The sequence below is a fragment of the Homalodisca vitripennis genome, chromosome 5, assembly GCF_021130785.1.
Source record: "Homalodisca vitripennis isolate AUS2020 chromosome 5, UT_GWSS_2.1, whole genome shotgun sequence".
Taxonomy (NCBI): Eukaryota; Metazoa; Arthropoda; class Insecta; order Hemiptera; family Cicadellidae; genus Homalodisca; species Homalodisca vitripennis.
Genome location: NC_060211.1, coordinates 94,557,170 through 94,576,898, shown reverse-complemented (window position 1 = coordinate 94,576,898; position 19,729 = coordinate 94,557,170). Strand labels below are relative to the sequence as shown.

Below are 19,729 nucleotides of genomic sequence, written 5' to 3'. Positions count from 1 at the left end.
TTCTTTCCCTCTTCGTTTTGTATCAGATTCCCAAATATTCACCTGCATTTTTACAAAGTTTCAAAAACTTGAAAAAGACTAGTGCATGTGAGTTATAGTAATTTTTTACAATATATGTTCTATTCAACGTATTATAGTATGAAAATACATTTAATATGAATGTTTTGAAATATGAAAGGTGTGAATAATGCTTGATCATCTATGTTCAATCCTACTCCTTATAGTATGAAAGTACATGTTATATAAATGTTTTGTAAAGTGAAAGTTTTTAATAATGTTTGATAATCTATGTTCGATCCTACGCCTTATAGTATGAAAATAAATGTTATATATATGTTTTTAAAAGTGAAAATTTAAAATAATTTTTGTTAATTTACGTTCTCCTTATAATATGAAAATAGATTTTATATGTATATTTTCAAAAGTAAAATGTTTTAATAATGTTGTATAGATGTATTGAAAAGTGAAAGTTTTGAATAATGTTTGATGATCTATGATCAATCATACTCCTTATAATATGAAAATACATGTTATACAGATGTACTGAAAAGTGAGTTTTGTATAATGTTTGATATTCTATGTTTAATCCTACTCCTTATAATATGAAATACATCTTATATGGATGTTTTGAAAAGTGAACTTTTTTGAATAATGTTTCCTATACAATGAGAACGAAATTAATCGATAGTTCAAATAGCTTAAACTACTCTTTACTCTGACTTCTCAAGTCCGTATCATCTTGTGAAGAAAATTCCAATTGAAATCAAATCAGTGCAAAATTCTACTATCACCATCCAATCTATGCCAAACGTAAAAATTGTATATCAATAATCCAATAATTAACACGACTGTTATTTATTGGATTAAAAGTCGCCAGTGTAGTGGGTATGGCGGATATCCCAATATAACAGAATCAAGCAACGTCGAGCGTGGCTTCTGCTTGTATGGGTGGCCGCTGAGCGATCCTGTCCTTGCACGCAGTCCGCCTACCCGGCGGGGTATTGGTGGTAGTTTGAAAGTCACCTTTCTTTTCTTTGTGAAAGCCACAAATTATCACCTAAACTAATGTAACTTCGTAATGTTTGTGCTCCAGAATAGATGTATTCTAGCATCAGATTCAGATTCTAGTGGCGAAAAGAGTCTGAAATTTTACTGTAAAATTTACTTACGAATAAGCGTGGACATAGACGACAAACAACCAGGCCAGCAGAGGCAGAGGCTCCCACGACATCTAGCGGCACCTGGATACAGCATTCAAAATTACGAACTAGTTATATAAATCAGAGTTTTATTTTATTCTATTAGTCGTATTAAATCTATGGTGGTTAGTGGTGAGTACTTCACAAAATATACCGTTGGTATTTAAAGTATTGTTAAGACCTTTTGGAAAATTAAAATTTAAAACTATGCATATCCAGCCTTTAGAGCAATTTTAAGATGCTGAAGATGATTTGGATTAATATTAATAGGATACTGCCCAATTGTAGAATAATTATTTTGTAATTTATTTTTCTTCTGGTTTTGAAAATCAATAAAAGAGATTTCACCATCAACATAATTTTCAATGAACGGTAAGTATTATTCATTGTCTAATTTCATGTGTTTCAAAATGTATTTTTAATGTTGATTTTATTTTTCTATACACAAAATATATCAACATATCTTAACCAATGTTAGGTGTATGATTTCAATTGTTAAGAGTAATATCTTGCAAGTGGTCTTTACATATGTTACTAATTGTTGGGGTGAGAACAGCACACATAGGTAAACCAGTTACTTATTATTTGTAAAACTTGTCTTGTAACTGAGTAGTTGTGATTAATGCATAAAGTGAGTAATTCCGTTATGCTATTAACTGATAAATTGTTCACATATTTAACATGTTGTCATTATTAAGAAGATCTTTATAAAGCAAAAAGTTTCAGTGACCGGTACATTTGTTAATATTGACGAACAACGTCATATCTAGCCATTTCTTTATTAGAGATTAATATTTTTATCCTGTCAATAAAATGGTCAAAATTATCAAGAGTTTCATAATCACTAATGACAGATTCAGCATGCCCAATAATAATAATTCGTAATATCAATTTGATATGCAGGAGTTTGTTTGCGGGAGAAGTATTAATCGACTATTAGTGTAATTAAAATTATTCATTAATCTTTTAATGAATTCTTGTTTTGAATTAAAGTTTTTTGAATAATATGGAATATGAAGGGCAACGATTTTGTGAAAGTAATGAAACTTTTAATGATTTAAACCAGTTTCATTATAGCCTAACGATTGAATGGTAGTGTCGCTCACTGGTCGAGATGCCGTTCCTAGTATTCATTCATAGGCTGTTAGGACCATTCAAGTTAAATGAAGTGAGAGCACCAATATTGGCCTCAACCACTGTTTCAGTATTTAAGTCAACGAGAGATCATACTGAAAACATCAGTAACCCAAATCGAACATTATCAAACTTTTACTCCGATGAATCATGATTGGCCCTGATAATAGACGCAAAGGTCTTATGCGCACGATAGCAGTTATATTAAATGAACCCATAATGTGCTTTTTTAAGATATAGATAAAGCTCTCAGTTAGCAATGTGTTAAGATAAATTCTGCCTTTATAGTTCTTAATTAATAAAATTAATTATGTTTTAAAGATATTTTGACATCTTGGATTGTACATTCTTCCTGTAATGGATTAATTTGACCTATTTGAATAGTTTTTAACTGCTTTGAGGTGTTCAAAATTATACTTCTTACATATGGTTTTTCAGTATCTAATTAAGTATTGTGTGATGTTTAAAAGAAAAACTCACAGAATGACAAATGGCTGCAGAAACAAATTTTGCTGTTCCCTAAGCTTTTGAATTCCTTAGTTCAAATTTAACATTTTCGACACAAACAAATATTGTTAATTTATATTAACGCTTTGTGCGTGCATGTATATTATCAGTAAGAAATTTTAAATTACAGTATGTTATGGTGGGACTTAACAATACACTCAATTTTTATAACTGATAAAATACGCAGTAATTATTTAAGTATTAATTATTATTTAAAATAATATTTTATTGGTATCATAAGCAATACTGGGTAGCATCTTCAATATTTGGTATCATTTGAATACTAGTAAGATATGTTTTAGTGGTAAATTATTATTCTTATTGTACTTACTTTATTGTAAAATTAAATTTGAAAATCAATAATTTTCCTTATAAACAATTGTACATCATATAAGGTATCTTTAGTTCATAATTATTTATCCCTTCCAAAATATTTATGAGAAATTTAAAGCGTTTGAACATCAGAATTTAACCTTTTAATTTATATACAACACATTTTGGGTTCAAATAATTCATTTTTATCTGTATCAAAGTTGAAATAGTGCACTAAAGTAATAAAAAATCAAACATATTAGAAAAATGCGTTGCTTTCCGTTTGCCTGTCCGTATATATTCATAAACTAATAATACTTGTATTCTAAGAACAATTTTAATTACAACTCTAAACTATTGTACAAGTATTGTATGATGAATTTTGTAATGTTATAAAAAAAGAAAATACCTCACATAAGTCCATATACATTTAAGTACACCACAAGATTGCTACTTGTACTTAATAAATTTAATTCATACAATCATAAAATCAATTGTAACAAATTTGTCAAAACCTGTCAGTTATTGACCGAAGTACACGTTTTTCCAGTCCTATTATTGACATGGAATAGCAGAAGGTTCTTCATATGTTGGCAACAATGTAATCAATTGGCACTATCCTACCATATGATCAATATTGCAACTCGCAATCTCTAATAGTGACACTATCAAAACGTAATCTTTACACCGCTGGAAAATCTTTTATTTTTATCTTATGCGTTTTTTTTTTATATAAATAAATATTTAGCTTTATCGGTTTGCCTAATTGAATATATAAGTAAGATTTACAAGAGATGACGCTCACCATTGACTTAAATAATAAATAAAATAATAAAAAATACAAATCCTATTTATTATGAACCGTTTCACAGATACATCTGTTATCACATCGTTATACCCAAACTAAAACTAATAGCAATCAAAATTATACGTTGATCACTTAAAACCAATGCATATGGTAAGTTGTAGATACTGCAGGGGGTTATGGTATTTAGAGCGGTTATGGTATGTAAGATAAATCGATTGAAAGCCGGACTTGAAACAGTGCATCAGGTGAGATTTGTGCAATAGAAAAAATGAAAATACTTCTGGGGGTGTGTAATATCTGAGATCATCAGTAACTATTAACCAATACATTTCACTATATCTAATTAATATATATTGCCATTAGGACATCAGCACACGCACAAGTGATATTTAATGTATAAACATGTATATGTTTACAACCAGGATAGTGACGTCAGAACCAAATCACAGTTTACTGGTATATCACTTCAGCAGAGCACCAGCTGCTAGACAGACAAACGCCATTGTCATTGTCTGGGAGTGTTGAACCGAAAGCTGTTGACATACATACAGTAACCTGACCTTTTGATACTGTCACTACAAGCAGAACTATTACTAGTGTATTTGGTATTACTTCTCCCATGGTATACAACATATTTCGGTACCTGCTACTTATTACAAACTGACAAATAAAATAAATTCAATATTTATATAAACGGTCTGCCATGCTATCACGTAATAAAAATCAAATAACGAAGATTTCTATTTAAAAATTCTTGACATAAGGAAGCAGCGTTTTATCTATCTAGTCAACAGCAATTAGGCAAAGCTTTAATAAAAATTTTGTAACTTTTCATTAAATTAACTTCACCAGTAGACCGAAGCGACAAATCGTAATTTCACGAAAACATTACTATTCATTACATACAACAATTTTATTCTTAAAGAACATATAAAATTTCCGAATTATCTTGTGGGATCTGTGATATTTTAGTTAAATCTTGTAAAAATTTCCACTTAAGACGTTTAACGTGGACTTTAAAAAAAATTAAAAACGTCACTGATGAAGATGTAAAAACTTGGTCATTTGATCATCTAATACAAATGTAACAAATATTGAAAATGTTAAAACAAAAGTTTAAGATTTGGTGTCAGAAGAAGAATTTGAGCCATAAAACTTACTAACATTAACTGCTGATATGCACTATTAAGTAAAAATAACCATCTTAAACAGCAGCTACATAAAATCTAACAATATAAATCCACGAATTTCAATTTGAAGACAACCTTAATAAACCAGATAATAAAATAGAATACATTATAGAAGAAAATAAGAACTTAAGTTGAGAAATATCAACATTTCCAATAACGAGCACAAACCTTGAACTTTCAGAAACCATCAAAGAATTTGTTGGAAAAAACTTTGAACCTATAAACTCTAAAACTCAAGTGGACTCTAAAGAAAATAAAGCACATGACTAATATAAAGTGTATATTACTTTTTTTATAAATAATACCCAAGAAAAGAGATGTGTAAAAAATAGCATATCTAACAAGTGCATAACAATACTTCTAAACAAGAAGTTTCCAACAGAACAAACAGATTAACAAAATTTATAAACAGTAACACCAACGTCAAATGGGATAATCCTGAATGAACATGGACTGAAATCACAGCATATTGAAAATGCACAATAGTTAATACAAGATATTGTATTAAATCACATGTTAGCAGAGAGCACCACAGAGAAGGGGAGTTACAATATTTGTGAGAAAGCATCTCATGGAGAATACAGAACACACACACACACACACACACACACACACACACACACACACACACACACACACACACACACACACACACACACATTGTGTATTACAGCATTGTGAGGAACTAAAATGTGAAAAGGAATTTGTACAAATAACACTGAACAAGGCTTATCTTAAAATCATAGGCATTTACAATCGGATTATCGGGTGAAAATCTTGATGAAGCATTAAATACGCTTTCAACCACTATTGATCCCAACAAAATATATACCTCTCCTACCATCATCTTGGGGGATATTTAAATCGATACTCTCAATCCAGACAGACAAATCAGTTAAACTAATGAACGCCTTGCATCCCACAATATGCACAGGTTGTACCTGCCACCCATTAGTATAACTCAGCAATAGATTGTTTTTTCACCTAAATTTAAGGCGACAACCCCAAATCAACAAACATTTTAGAAACAAGACTCTCTGACCACAGAGCGCAACTATATACACCCCTTGCCAAACTACCTACCGAAGTATGAAAAAACTTTTGGCTCGTGGACCGACTTTTTTACGCTCTTGAAGAATCTCTCCAAAGAACCTTCTAAAATTGGTCTCAATCCACCATAAAAATTAAATCTTTGCACTGTTTTAAACTTGATTATTATTGATAAAGATGATTCTAATTATTATAAGTATTAGATCTAAGGCTAAAATTTAAATAAAAATAGTGCATGAAGTGAGTTGTGTGCGATATAATGTTTGGAAATGCTGAAGAGAGTTTGTGATATTTGAGATCATCAGATCCAACCTGTTATAAGCATTTGAAGCAAGGCCGAACATTAAATGAAAAATTGCATCAGGTGAGTTGTGTGCAGTAGAAAGTTCGGAAATGCCGCAGGGAGTTGGAGATATCTGATAACATATTCACCGAGCTATCTTTGCTCCTGAGGGTGAGGTAAACACTTAAGTTACAGCACAGCGTTGCGTTAACCTCCAGGAAAGGTGTGCAGTGTTCAGCACGATTAAGTGTAGAGAATCTTGTTATATTGGACATAAGTTTGGTAAATTGTAAGATTAATTGTATTATAATTATTTAATAAATAAAAGTGTAATATTTTTATATTGCTAAATTTGTTCCGAAAAGCTAAAGGGAGTTTGTGATATCAGAGATCATCAGTACCAAGCTATATAATTATTTTATTCGAGCCCACAATTTTGAGTAACAACAGTGCATTTTGAAGTGAGCAGTAGAAAGTACGGAAAAGCCGCAGGGAGTTTGAGATATTTTAGATTATCAGTACTAAGCCATACAAATATTTGATTCGAGGTGAACTGTGAGTAATAACTTTACATCAGATTAGTTGTGTGAAATATAAATTTCGGGAATAATAGAGGGAGCTTTCGATATTTGAGATCATTAGATCCAATTTATAAGTATTTGATTTAATGCCAAACTTTAGTACAACAGTGCATCAGAAGAGATGTGCAGTAGAAAGATCAGAAATATCGCAGGGATTTTGTGATATATAAATTATTTGGCTTTAAAACCAACCTGGCAGAAACTTAATGCAAATGACCTTCTTTATATTTAAACCTGAGAAAATCATTAGATGTACAGCTGAGAAAATTCCTCTTTAAATGCTCAAGTGCTGTAGAAAATCGATATCTCTAAACATCGTCAAGAGCAGACACCGTCTTGCAGCTGATCTAGTAGATTTATGTCACTTAAAAATGTATATCACTAAATATCGTCAATAGTAGACACTGTCTTGAAGCTGATCAGTAAATTTATGTCACTTAAAAACTGATATCACTAAACACCGTCTTACAGCTGATCTAGTAAATTTGTCACTTAAAAATTGATATCACTAAACATCGTCAAGAGTAGACACTGTCTTAAGATATGAAGCTGATCTAGTAGATATAAATCCCTTAAAAACTGATATATCTAAATATAGCCAAGAGCAGGCACTGTATTCTAGCTGATCTAGTAGATACGTCACATCACTGTTCGCTGTCACCAGTAGAACCCAACACTTTGCTCAATCCTATGAAAACCTGACTGTTTTTACACCCCCTTACATTGTAATATGTATAAAAAAATAGCCTTAGCGCTTATTATAAAATCCTTTGTATTAAAAGATTGAATCATAAAAGCACATTGAATATTATTAATAAACAAATATAATGGTACCACCCTCTAAAATCTACGGAAACTGCATTTTTTTTACTCCTGGCAACAAATATATATATTTTTTTTTTTTTTTTTAATACGACAGAATGTCTCATAATGAAACTACTACAGTTGATTTCCCACTGGAAATTCGTCTGTCACAAGAAAGTCATCTCTAAATAATTGGGATTGGCTTTGTGATCTTGCCAATTATTGTAGTTGGACAAATGTGTGGTTCTAATTTTAGATAAACGATTATGATGTCATGCACAGCTGAAGTAACAAATTAATCTATTAGATACTGTTTTATACATATATATATATTGTGTTCAGGTTTTTGCTTTTTTCATGAAATTGGAACTGAAAAGGATGAATAAAAAATAATCTTGAGAAATGATAGATCCTTTTATATCAATACGTATTTTCTTCCACTCCATGTTCACATATATCTGCTCAACTATTATTCTTATTATCATCTGAGAATTATCGTCTCAATTATGAAGACGATAATTCTTATTATCGTCCTCATTATCTTTATCGTAACTATATTTTAAAATATCTACTCTTCGGGTTGAAATGTTGTGAGCTATCTTTCATCACATCTCATTAAGATATGTTTAACGACAAACGAAAACCGGTTTGTTATTTTACAACAGACCTAAGACAAAAAATGTTTATACTTGATGAGGTGTAAGATCACGACCATTAATCGCTAGGCTTATGCACACAAATAACTCGAGGAGCTGGAAAATTTCATTTCTGTCTGTCTGTCTGAAGATTTCTCGAACATGAACAGACCTGTATACGTGAAATTCTGCATGAAATTCTATACACCATCGTGTTCGCTGATGGTGCATGTTACTTCATATGATTTAGATGACAATCAGGGAAATTGTTACATTGTTCTCATGGGTAATCGTGGTAGCAATGAGAAATTCGCAGAATAAGTAATTTTGTAAATAACCCGAATACAATTATACGATATTTTAACATGTGACAGTAATATAATGTCGCCTACTAATAATAACTATCCAAAAGATATTTCGAGATATTAATTTTATAGAATATAAATTGTTTATGTATATGAAACGTTACGTGTACGTTTCTACAGAGAAAAGAATAAAATCTATAAAGTTTTTTCCATCCATACCATTTGGCTGAGCGTCCTTGAAGCCATTATTCAGTATGCTGGTATAATTTCTCTAGCTGAGGAGTGTAAAAATGTATTGTCTATTTGTTTGTCTGTCTGTCAGCCAGCAGTGCATTTCAAGAATGGAATGAGCTACAGACTTTCAATTTTAAATGCAACCTCAGCAAACCCTGATATACGACACTTGGCGTGGCGTTCCTGGGCGTAAAGAATATTTTCAAAAACAATAGGCACCAAAATAGTAGCTTTAAATGTCATCCAGACAGCACTGTAGTCAGACTGATTTTCTCGAATATTTTTGTCAGAGCCCTTTTCTACAGAGGTCCGGGCTGGCACTGTACCACCAAACACTACAACCCAATTAGACTGCCCCGCTTTGACATTGCATTTTGAAAATTATGGGGATCACTCAAAGTAGTCAAAGTAGTAACGCTACATTTGTTACATATAAACTATATGATATCGTTTGATTAAATAATTTTTATATTAATGTACTTTAAAGTTCTAAAATGTATTGATAGGTCTCTTTGAAAAATAATGTACGAGTACTCAGTGCGATGTACTCGTAATTCAGGCTCGTGGCATGACAACTGAGACGGTTAGTGAGAACCTAGGCCTCGCCTTAGCTGGGGGACAAAATTACGTTCTATCGGCAACGTGCAACTCCAACGAAAGTGAACATCAAAAACAAAACGTGGGACATAAGCGTATCCTGGTAGGGCAAAGACTTTGGTACTGAGACAGCACCGACACGAATTTAAACACCTTCCCGTTTGTCACCAACATCTGTTGAGACCACTGTGGACACTATTTGTAGCATCGGTTGCGTCAAGGACAGATTTTTCGTCTCCCAGCTAGGACGGGGCCCTAAAGATATAATTAGTGAACTTCAAACTTTGTTAAATGAGGGACAATAAAAAGGAGTCCAAAAATAAGAACAAAATGTAAGGCATGTTTTAAAGTATCAGAACGACGTTTAAGATGAAGTATTAGATCAAAACTAGTAGAATTTTATTATTAGATGAACTGAATTAATTCTCTAAAAGGCGGTCAAAATAGAGTTATTTAAACCATGAGTTTTGTACTGTAGAGGCTCAAACTTACTAAGACTATCAATATGGATGAGACCATCCATGAATTCACAGGAAGAAAAAGACTGCAAGCTACATTTGACAATTGAGTAAAATTAAGAGTTGGATGTGATACTGTTTTGTATTGTAAGGTAACCCAGTGTAACTATACTTACATTTTATAAGGCCATTTTATGTCCCATTAACCATTCATAACTAGGGTTACGTAACACAGTACTTTTTAATAGTATTTTTAATATGGTGTATTTAACCCAATAAGTACGTGAGTCTGCAATAAACTTAGTTTTTATATGATACCTTCATTGAGGTTAAGCTTCAGATTGTTTATTATAGAATGAGTTGAAATTTTCCAAAACTCTTAGATTTACACACTATTAAAAAAAATTTAATATACACTGAAATTACACCAATATTGAAACGAAGGGACTATTAGTAACTAGTTAAATAGCCATTTAAGCCCTCAAACAGTTTTAGAGTTATTTATTATATAGTACAAAATAAAAGAAGGCAACTTTAGGGGAAATGAATAAGATATGACAATAAGTAGAAAAAAGTGTTTCATTCATTTCATATGAAAAAATAATTTTCCGCAGTTAGGCCATGGAGCATCCTATGCATAGGTGCCCGACTGATTGTTTTACCCGGTTACCGTCAAAGCTGTCTACGGCCCTACCTCCAGGATAAACCGGGATATATTTTAAATTTAAATATAGCTATGTGAAATATCAAGTCTATATTCATATTTCTGTAAAACATATAAAATTAAATTGTATTTTTATTAATTAGCTACAATACATACGTGTTCTAGATAATTGTGTAATTGTTTACATTATAAACAGTTTGGTTTAAGATCTTGGATATTTTTCAGCCTAAAATCGAACCGCATCAATAAAACAGTGGTAAAATATAATTTTTATAATCCTCATCTATCTTAGGCATTTATTTTAAATTTACTATTGAAGATGGATGATTAAAAACGATAATAGGATTTCAGTCATGTGCCTTAATTGTATTGATCAACATATAATCCTGTTGTTCTTTAGAAATATAATGTATATTTTCGTTTATTACGTAAAATATAAACAACTAAATGAAAATGTGTTGCCGATATTGTCATTTATTGCAACATCGAGTACTGACGCCGCGTCGACATAAATATTGCCCAAGTGCGGTCTAGGGAGTTGACTTCGTGACGTCAGCTGACATTGTGTCACCGACAAGTAATATGATATAAATTATCACAGAACTGAAGTGAAATTATAGATACGGATGTTACAACATTTTATAGGTACACACCTCAAAAGGCTTCTCTGAAGTTACATACAAAATGTCAGGTCTATAGATTATTTTATTCTTCAGATTTAATGATAGACAGACAGATCATTGTATAGAAAAGAGATTTTTACAAAAACATGCTAAATATAGGAGAATCTGCTCCTGCTGATAGGTTGTAATGACGCATAGCAAAGCCATGGATAGTCATGCCCATCATTGAACTCATTCTTTTCTATGCAGCATCTATAATAAATTAGTCTAAGAAGAAATCTTTTCCAGATATCTTCCTATATTCAAATTTTCCTTTATTGTTACTTTCATAGCAGAGTTTAAATAATAAAAATCTTCACACCAATTCATTCTTTTTTGTGTCGGGATAATTAGGGTACATGAGATAGTGTTGTCACGCGAAAAAAAATCTCATGTGATGTCAGTTTGTCAATATATTTATTTATTCTGTGATTTTCTCGTTTCCATCTTGGTTACCCATAAGACCAATGTAAAAATGTTTGCTAACGCTCAGCCAAATCCTAAAGAATGACATACTCCATCATCGAACTCGGTGTTGCCTATCTAGAAATGAATCTTCATTCGTTCTCAATATCGTGCGGACAGACAGACAGACAGAAATAAAATATATCTAGCCCATCGAGTGACATGCTTCACTATCGCACAGGCGTAGTGATTTACTTGATTGATAAATCATAATTTTATACAACACAACCTACAAAAGTTTGCTGCATATTACAGCTTCATGAAGTTGCAAATATTACGTATTCAATGGTAAAGGTAGCACTCTTTGTGGAAAGAACATTCAATGAATGATTCTGTCAGCAAACGAGCGGTTTTGACTCTTCAGTTGATCATTCAATACCTTTCATTAATGAACTCAATATCGTGACTTGGAAGTTTCCATTTAGCTTGAGGCGAAACTTGTTGCAAGTTTGTGTAATGTCTGTTTCCCTTCAATGGGCCCGCACAATGGTTTATCGCCGCAGAATATAGACTACGAGTAACGCCAACATTTAAACTAGGAAGGGTAAAAAGGATTACAGAAAGAGGTTTCACATGTGGCTTCCGTATTACGTTATTGCAAACACCCCACACAATTTAATAAATTTTAATTATACTGCAGATAAAACAGATAATACATTTGTAGGTAATAGACTTTTCATCTTGACCAAACATTTATGTATATGACAAATATATTTAACTAGTATTCTATAATTATTCCACTGTTCAATTACGACTTTTAGCTTTATTAACGGCTAAAGACCTTTTATTTGGAATCCAGAACTCTTTCCTAATATATTACTAGGAACCCTTCAATTTCATGCTGTCACAGGAAAACTTAATTAAACCAAAAGACAAATATTACTGTTTTATCAATATTTAAAGCAATATGATCATAGTATTGATTTATAATTTTATAAGCGTAGGCTTTGTATGTAAACTAAAAGCATTTTCGAAAATATAATGCAGAACGTTTTAAGGTTGCTTCATTTCACAAGGATCCTATTTGTTTATGAAAAACGTTTTGCCTCTGATTAAATCGGTAAATAATCATTCCTTTCTTTTCTTACAATATTTGCACTCTTAAACTTTATTAGGCATTTCCATATTTTCTCAGTGAATTGGTGCCTAGATACCATTATTATAAAATGTTGTAATTTTCCTTCAGAGTGTTTGTAGATCAAGGTTATAGTTCGCAAAGTTGAGCAGGAGTATTTTCACGCACTTTTATAACTTACATTAAATTACTAGATGTAAATTAAGATAATTAACGCAATTGATAGTCACAGTTGAGATAGTTTAAAGATAATAACGACAATCCCGATAATGTATGAAGATTTACATAATGATTTTAAAATCTAAAATGGAGTAAAAAGGTTCAAATCCACAACACATATAACATAAGTCGTAATATAAATATAGTATAATTCGTCAAACTACAATGATTCAATTGTATTAGTCCTTTTAGTAACTGCTTCATAAAATGTCTTCATTAAAAACTTTCTCAGCTAGGTTTCGGTGGTTATAATAACTTTCAGTGCTGAGTAAAGTTGTACATAAATGTATCAAGGAAAATATGTAAAGTGCCTACGGTTCTTATCCGTCTACCTTATAAATTAAAATGAAATTCAACATACACAACTTTTCCTTAAATAATCATTTACCAGTGCATAATAAAAGTTTGGTTTGACTTTAATATGAAATGTTTAGTTTTAAAAATATTAAATACATCTTTATGATTAGACTAATCTTTATAAGGGTTTTCATTAATTGTTAAAGTTAACAAATAAATGAGTGAGATGAAAATTAAAAAATAATTATTTTATATTACGAACTATTGTGATATTAATAGAAAAGGTGACGTCTGCAAAATAAATCATTAATAAAAGATTGTTATTGATCACTCACTGCATATATGGATCACAAGGAAGTCGAAAATAAGTCTAAATATTTTCTTAAATAATTAGCAGTTATTCTGTTTATAAAATGGTAAATATATTTTGCTTGGCTATAATTAATTTGCAACTACGAGTAGATAAGACAATTCCAGTTTCACATAAGTGATATAAGTGAGTGTGATTTCTGTAACACATTTCCAATGGTAAATCAATTATAATATTTTCTCCACAATATTTAAAAATGCATTGATTAGTTAACGAAAATCAACGTCGAAAGATAAAAATTAATAAAATAAAGTTTTTAGATGTTAGCGGCTGGTGTCATTGCTTTTTCAAGTTTTCCGACTCTATCCGTGCCAAAATATATCTAACACAGTTAATTTATAAACCTTAAATTTTACGCCATTGCTGTGAAGAGCCGTTTTAATCCAATATAATAATATAAGATGCCTAATATTGAACTAAAGCTGCATAAAACAGCGATGCTTGTGGAGAAGGGTATCTATTGATTGACTAGAACTAAATCAATCAGCGATCGGTAGCATGTCAGTACCATTTTCATAGTATGTATTGTGTAGTTAATAAGTTGTTTCAATGTATTTCTTATATGTTATTCTCATAAATAATCTATATTTAGGCTAAAAGAGTCCTAACTCCACTGCAAAATACTTTACTTTTACTCCATTTGTTTTTTAATTTTTGTACAAGGTACCAACATTTATATATCTTAATGGTGCCTTTTTTTAATTAAATTCTCTTTTGGTTATTTCTAAAGTTTCCCTTAGTATACTTTAATGTTTATATGAAATGTTTTCAAGTACATTTGATTTGATGATTTCTACAGTATTTTTGGTTTGTCCCTATTTTCTACTATGACTGATTTTCTTTGTATTTTAATACTTCTATACTGATGTCTGTCATCGCACATTCATTTTGCCCTTTTTCGTTTGCTCAAGTTTGCTTGTTAGCTTTAGGAAATAAGTACAAGAATTTACCGAGGTACCAATTTTATATGTGGACTTATATGTGACAACCACAACTAAAGGAACATCCCAGGAGCATTAGTCCATTCCCACTAGTGGGAGATGAGCGAGGTCGGTAATGTAGATACGAACTTTTGCTTTGTTTTCTTTTGGTTTTATTATCCTTTTCTTATTTTAAATTTTTGGTAGGATTTCAAGCAAAAAGGACTTATATGTTGATAATAAACCAGGATATAGTTAGTTAGGGGATTATACTAAACGTTCCCTCATTTCTAAAAATAACGACGAAATCTTCTTTGATCACAATTTGAACATTAATTTGAGTCCTTACCTTTTACAAATAAACGTTGTATTCTTATCCAATATTACGATTGATTCGTCTGGTATATGTATATGTTATTACAACATACAATGGAGATATAAACTTATAATTTTACTATTAAATTTATTATTTTATTAAACATGACTAGGTGAAATCAACTCACGAAATTCAATTTTTATTGGATAACTATAAAGTTTTAAGTTTTTCTTGAACGTTACTAAGTGAACTTATTAACTGAATCCAATACAATTTAATCGCTAACTTTAGATATTATTAATGTTTTAACAATGAATACTTCGGTAAAAGTAATAGTAGCAGTTTACCATAAATTCAGAGGTGGCTTACATTATTATAACATGTAAGTGAGCTGGATTTTTTCTGAAAATTTACGCATCATTGTGCTGCAACTTAAGTGTTTACCTCACCATCAAGGGACCAGATAGCTTGGTGATATGGTATCAGATATATTTAGCTCCCTGCGGCATTTCCGAAATTTCTTCTGCACACCACTTGCCTGATGCATATTTTAGGATCGTTACGTCTTTTATTGTAGGAGGGAGAATTCCAGTTATTTCTTTTAATACAACCCCAGAGAACACAGTTAACTTACGGTACTCACACTGCAATATGATGTCCTTCGTGAGGAATCAATATATAGAAGATTTAAAATTGTTTGATTCCGTTTTAAAATAACGCTAAAAGTACATGCCGTTGTTTCCAAGCATAACTGAATCCTGTTACTCAATTCACATGTTTACAATGTGACCAGCCAGACCGAGTGCATGGTTGGAGTGATACTTTTATTTTATTTTTGGCCTCTTAATTGGCTAACTTCTTGTAAAAGAAAATGTAAACTTCCACTTGGTGCCCATTAATACAGTTTGTTGCCTCAGTATTGTTATGGTTTAAAATATAAACAACTTTAAATGTGGATCACTTTCTTTTTTTACGGCCTTTAATTTGATTTGGTAGAAATCCCCCTCCCCACATATCATATAAAATCTTTAGGTAATGGGCAGTTTATTCAAGTGGTAGAAACCTTTTGAAAAATACAGCCTTGCATGGTATCGTTTTAAAGTTTGTATCATGATGTATCGAAAACTAATTTATTTTTGTATGTGTTCATTACAGAATATAGATAATCACATTTTTCGCTGTCAAAATATTTAGGATGCAAAACACTTTATAATTATGTACAACATGGTGTGTGGGACATTTGAATGTTTTGAAATTCGAACAAGGAACTTTTTCTAACTTTAAAGAGTTGAAATTATTTTCAACAAATTCTCTAAGGTGAATTTATTGGATATCCGTTTAAATTAAGTCTCTGCAGTTAGCAATTAAAGCATTAGATATTTGAGACGGGTGGTCTAAATCACCCTGTATAGTATATAATTTCACCAAACGAAATATTCATAGTTCTATATTTTAAGGTACTTACTATGGACAGTTCTTTTCTACAGAACGGTTTACTTTTAATTCTAAGTATTACGGAGCTCCAATTAAATATGTTTAATAAATAGACTAACACTAATTTTTTAGAATTAAGTTTACAATAGGGTAGTAAAGTACTGTTCTAAAATATATTTAAAGAAGTATCAATATACTACGTTAGAACCAAACAATATAATTAAATAAAGACCGGTATGTTACCTGATTGGCAGGTCAGACCCTGCCAAACGAAGGTCAAAAAGGTCAAATCACTTTTATCTCTGACCCCTCTGAACGCTCGATTGGCCAGGGTAGTTCAGTATGTTGAATATGTCACACCTGCTTCCCATTTGTCCATGTAGGCCATACCATACAGTGTTAACTCTAGAGTCTATGCTTTGATCAATGTTTATTCGCTCTGCTGCATCCGGTTTGCGACTATGGCATCGCTTTGTACTGTTACATAGATTTTCAAATACACACAGATAGATTTTTGAAACCATGTCTGTTATTAATGAAAACTAAACATTAAATATATTTACGTCATAGCTTATTATAAGTTATTATAGAAATTATAAATTTCAGTTTACTTTATTTTAATATGTGTATATTAATTGTTCTGTCATATTTTGTTATTGTTTTTCCTAATTAAATTTTCCTTTTCTTGTTTTCCTTAGTAAAATTTGCTAATTTTGCTAATTGCTAATTAGGGTCAGATTCCGTTATATGCCCCCAACGCTTAAACTTTTCCAATGAACTTAGAACGTTATAAAACAATGTAGTTGAGTAACAGAACTAACATTATGCCCCCAACTCTAATTTTTCATTTACGTATGATTATAATGAATTACAATTGGTTACTAGCTAAGAAAAAAGGGTACTTACGTATTATATCGACCACACCCCTACATTTCTTCAAACACAAAAATTCAACAAAAACAACCATTAGCAAACAAAAATAAACTCTTTATTGAAAAAAACACACAAAACTTGTTTTTATTCTTGATCACACTCCGCCACCCAAAATGCGAGTGCCTCCGGCCATCAGCGCGGGCTTCGGCAGCACCTACCGAAGCTCGCGCTGAAGTCAACGAAAGAAAAATATCCCTCGAGATAGTACTTATCAGTAAAATATCAAATTCTAGAGGGGTTCATCAGAAATATAAATTGAATTGTAATGGAAAGGCAATTATGTACCGTGCAAAAAAACTTAAATAATCATGTGATGTGGTCATAGTTCTGTTACTCAACTACATCGTTTTATAACGTTCTAAGTTCATTGAAAAAAGTTTAAGCGTTGCGGGCATATAACGGAATCTGACCCTAATTTGCTAATTTGCATGGACAATAAAAACCCTCATCTTAAAATTGCCACATAACTATTTGTACTGTTAATGTAGATATTATGACTGCAGAGTTGCCATATTTTCTCTTTATATAGGATTGTTGTAGACGTGCAGTCCTGCTAAATTTTCAATAAACCAATAATGTTATTTTCAGTGTCATCAGATTATAAAACTAAAAATTCCGTTTAATTTGTTATAAAAAAGGCAACATTTTAAAAATTTAGACGTATACAAACTTCCTTTTAAATTAATAATATATTGGGATATTAAAAAAATATTGTAATTAGTCTACCTACATTTTAAAGTTTTATTATAAATTCCGTTCAGACGTTTTTATTAGTAAATCGTAAGATACAATTTTAAAACTAAACTAACATACATGCAGTAAAACAAGATATGAACTGATGAATTTAGTTTCCTAAAGTTTGTAGTGAAAGTTCTGAAACACATAACATAGGTATGGAGAGAAGGTTTGATTCAATTCGAATGTAGTATAGGTGTCTCTGATGTCGAAACGATGCAAACAGTTCGTTATGAACGTCTGTGTCGCCAACATTTTGTTGAATCTCTTCAGACAGCCGTAAACTCTAGATACCGGCAGTCGAGTCTATGACAGTATCAGATTTCAAATGCACTGAGCATTAGGTTAAATGAAGCTAAACTCAAAGTTTTGAAATATATACACACGCAAGGTTCAGGCATAGACCAAACATACTCCTATAAGAGGAGTAACCTTGTTTTTCTAAGAGGAGTAACCATGTTTTATCTGTGGGTCAGTGTGGGAGACTTCTTGTTCACCCCACAGCGGACAACATCCTGGTCTGTACTGTAACATTAATCTGTGGCAGTGTTTGGCAGGAGGTTGATTCCGAGCAATTCCAAGTAAAGGAAACACTACCACGCTCCTCCCACCATCGAGAAGGATAGCAAACAAGAGATAATAATTTGTCCGGATGTTAATGATGTCGGATTCACTTCCTAAGTCTAAAATATTTTCGAATGGATATTTGAGTACGCATTTATTAAAGTAATTCAAAATAATTTTCCTCCTGGCCGCACTAGAGGCAAAACCATTCACTAGAGTGATTCGAACTATTTCAGCCATTATTGTTTTTCAACGAGCTGTAAGTAATTATTAACCTACTAATTTAAATTTCTTTAACTGTACTAACGATTAATAACTATCCAATAACAACTACTGCAATTATTGATGTTACTACTATGTGTATGTTAACTAAATGAAATTAACAAGCTCCATTTAAAGTGTTCTTTTTAATTTATAGTAACTTTCATTCAATAAATAAATGAATTAAAGTTTTATTTATATAATAAATTACATTATAAATATACCCTAATGACTAAACTATTGAACAAAATAATTATCCTTACATAATTATTACATGTTTCAACTGTTAAACTGTTCAGGTTTGTAAAATGAACCAGTAATCTGCTTAATTAACTGGTCAACAATGTTTATCAAGATAAAAAAGAGTAAACCATAAAGGTAATTAAGGAACACTTATTCGACAGAAAGTATTCCCTAAAATAATTACAGTAAGTATTCCCTAAGATAATTCTTTGGTACCATAAGTTAAATGCTGTTCAATAGTAGTTAAAATCGTTTACTAAGGTATTTTAGTTTATTTGTGTTTAATTAATTTTATCCCACTAATATTATAAATGCGAAAGATTGAATGTTTGGATATTTGGATGTTTGAAGGTTTGTCCTCGAATCACGCTGAAACTGCTATACGGATTGTGCTGAAATTTGGAACAGGTATAGCTTTTGGTCTGAATTAACATTTAGAGTGCTTTTTACCACCCATAACACATTCATTTCACC

At 31.3% G+C, this 19,729-nt stretch overlaps 1 protein-coding gene across 1 annotated transcript in view; it reads right to left on the bottom strand.

The window, feature by feature from the left end:
- The window catches only part of LOC124362541 (gamma-aminobutyric acid receptor alpha-like), a 112,882-nt gene that overhangs the window by 81,045 nt on the left and 12,108 nt on the right, over positions 1-19,729 (bottom strand). The window contains exon 2 of the mRNA XM_046817141.1: positions 1,170-1,241. Coding sequence (XP_046673097.1) covers positions 1,170-1,231 — 62 coding nt within the window. The 5' untranslated portion in view covers positions 1,232-1,241. The remainder of the gene's footprint in view (positions 1-1,169; positions 1,242-19,729) is intronic.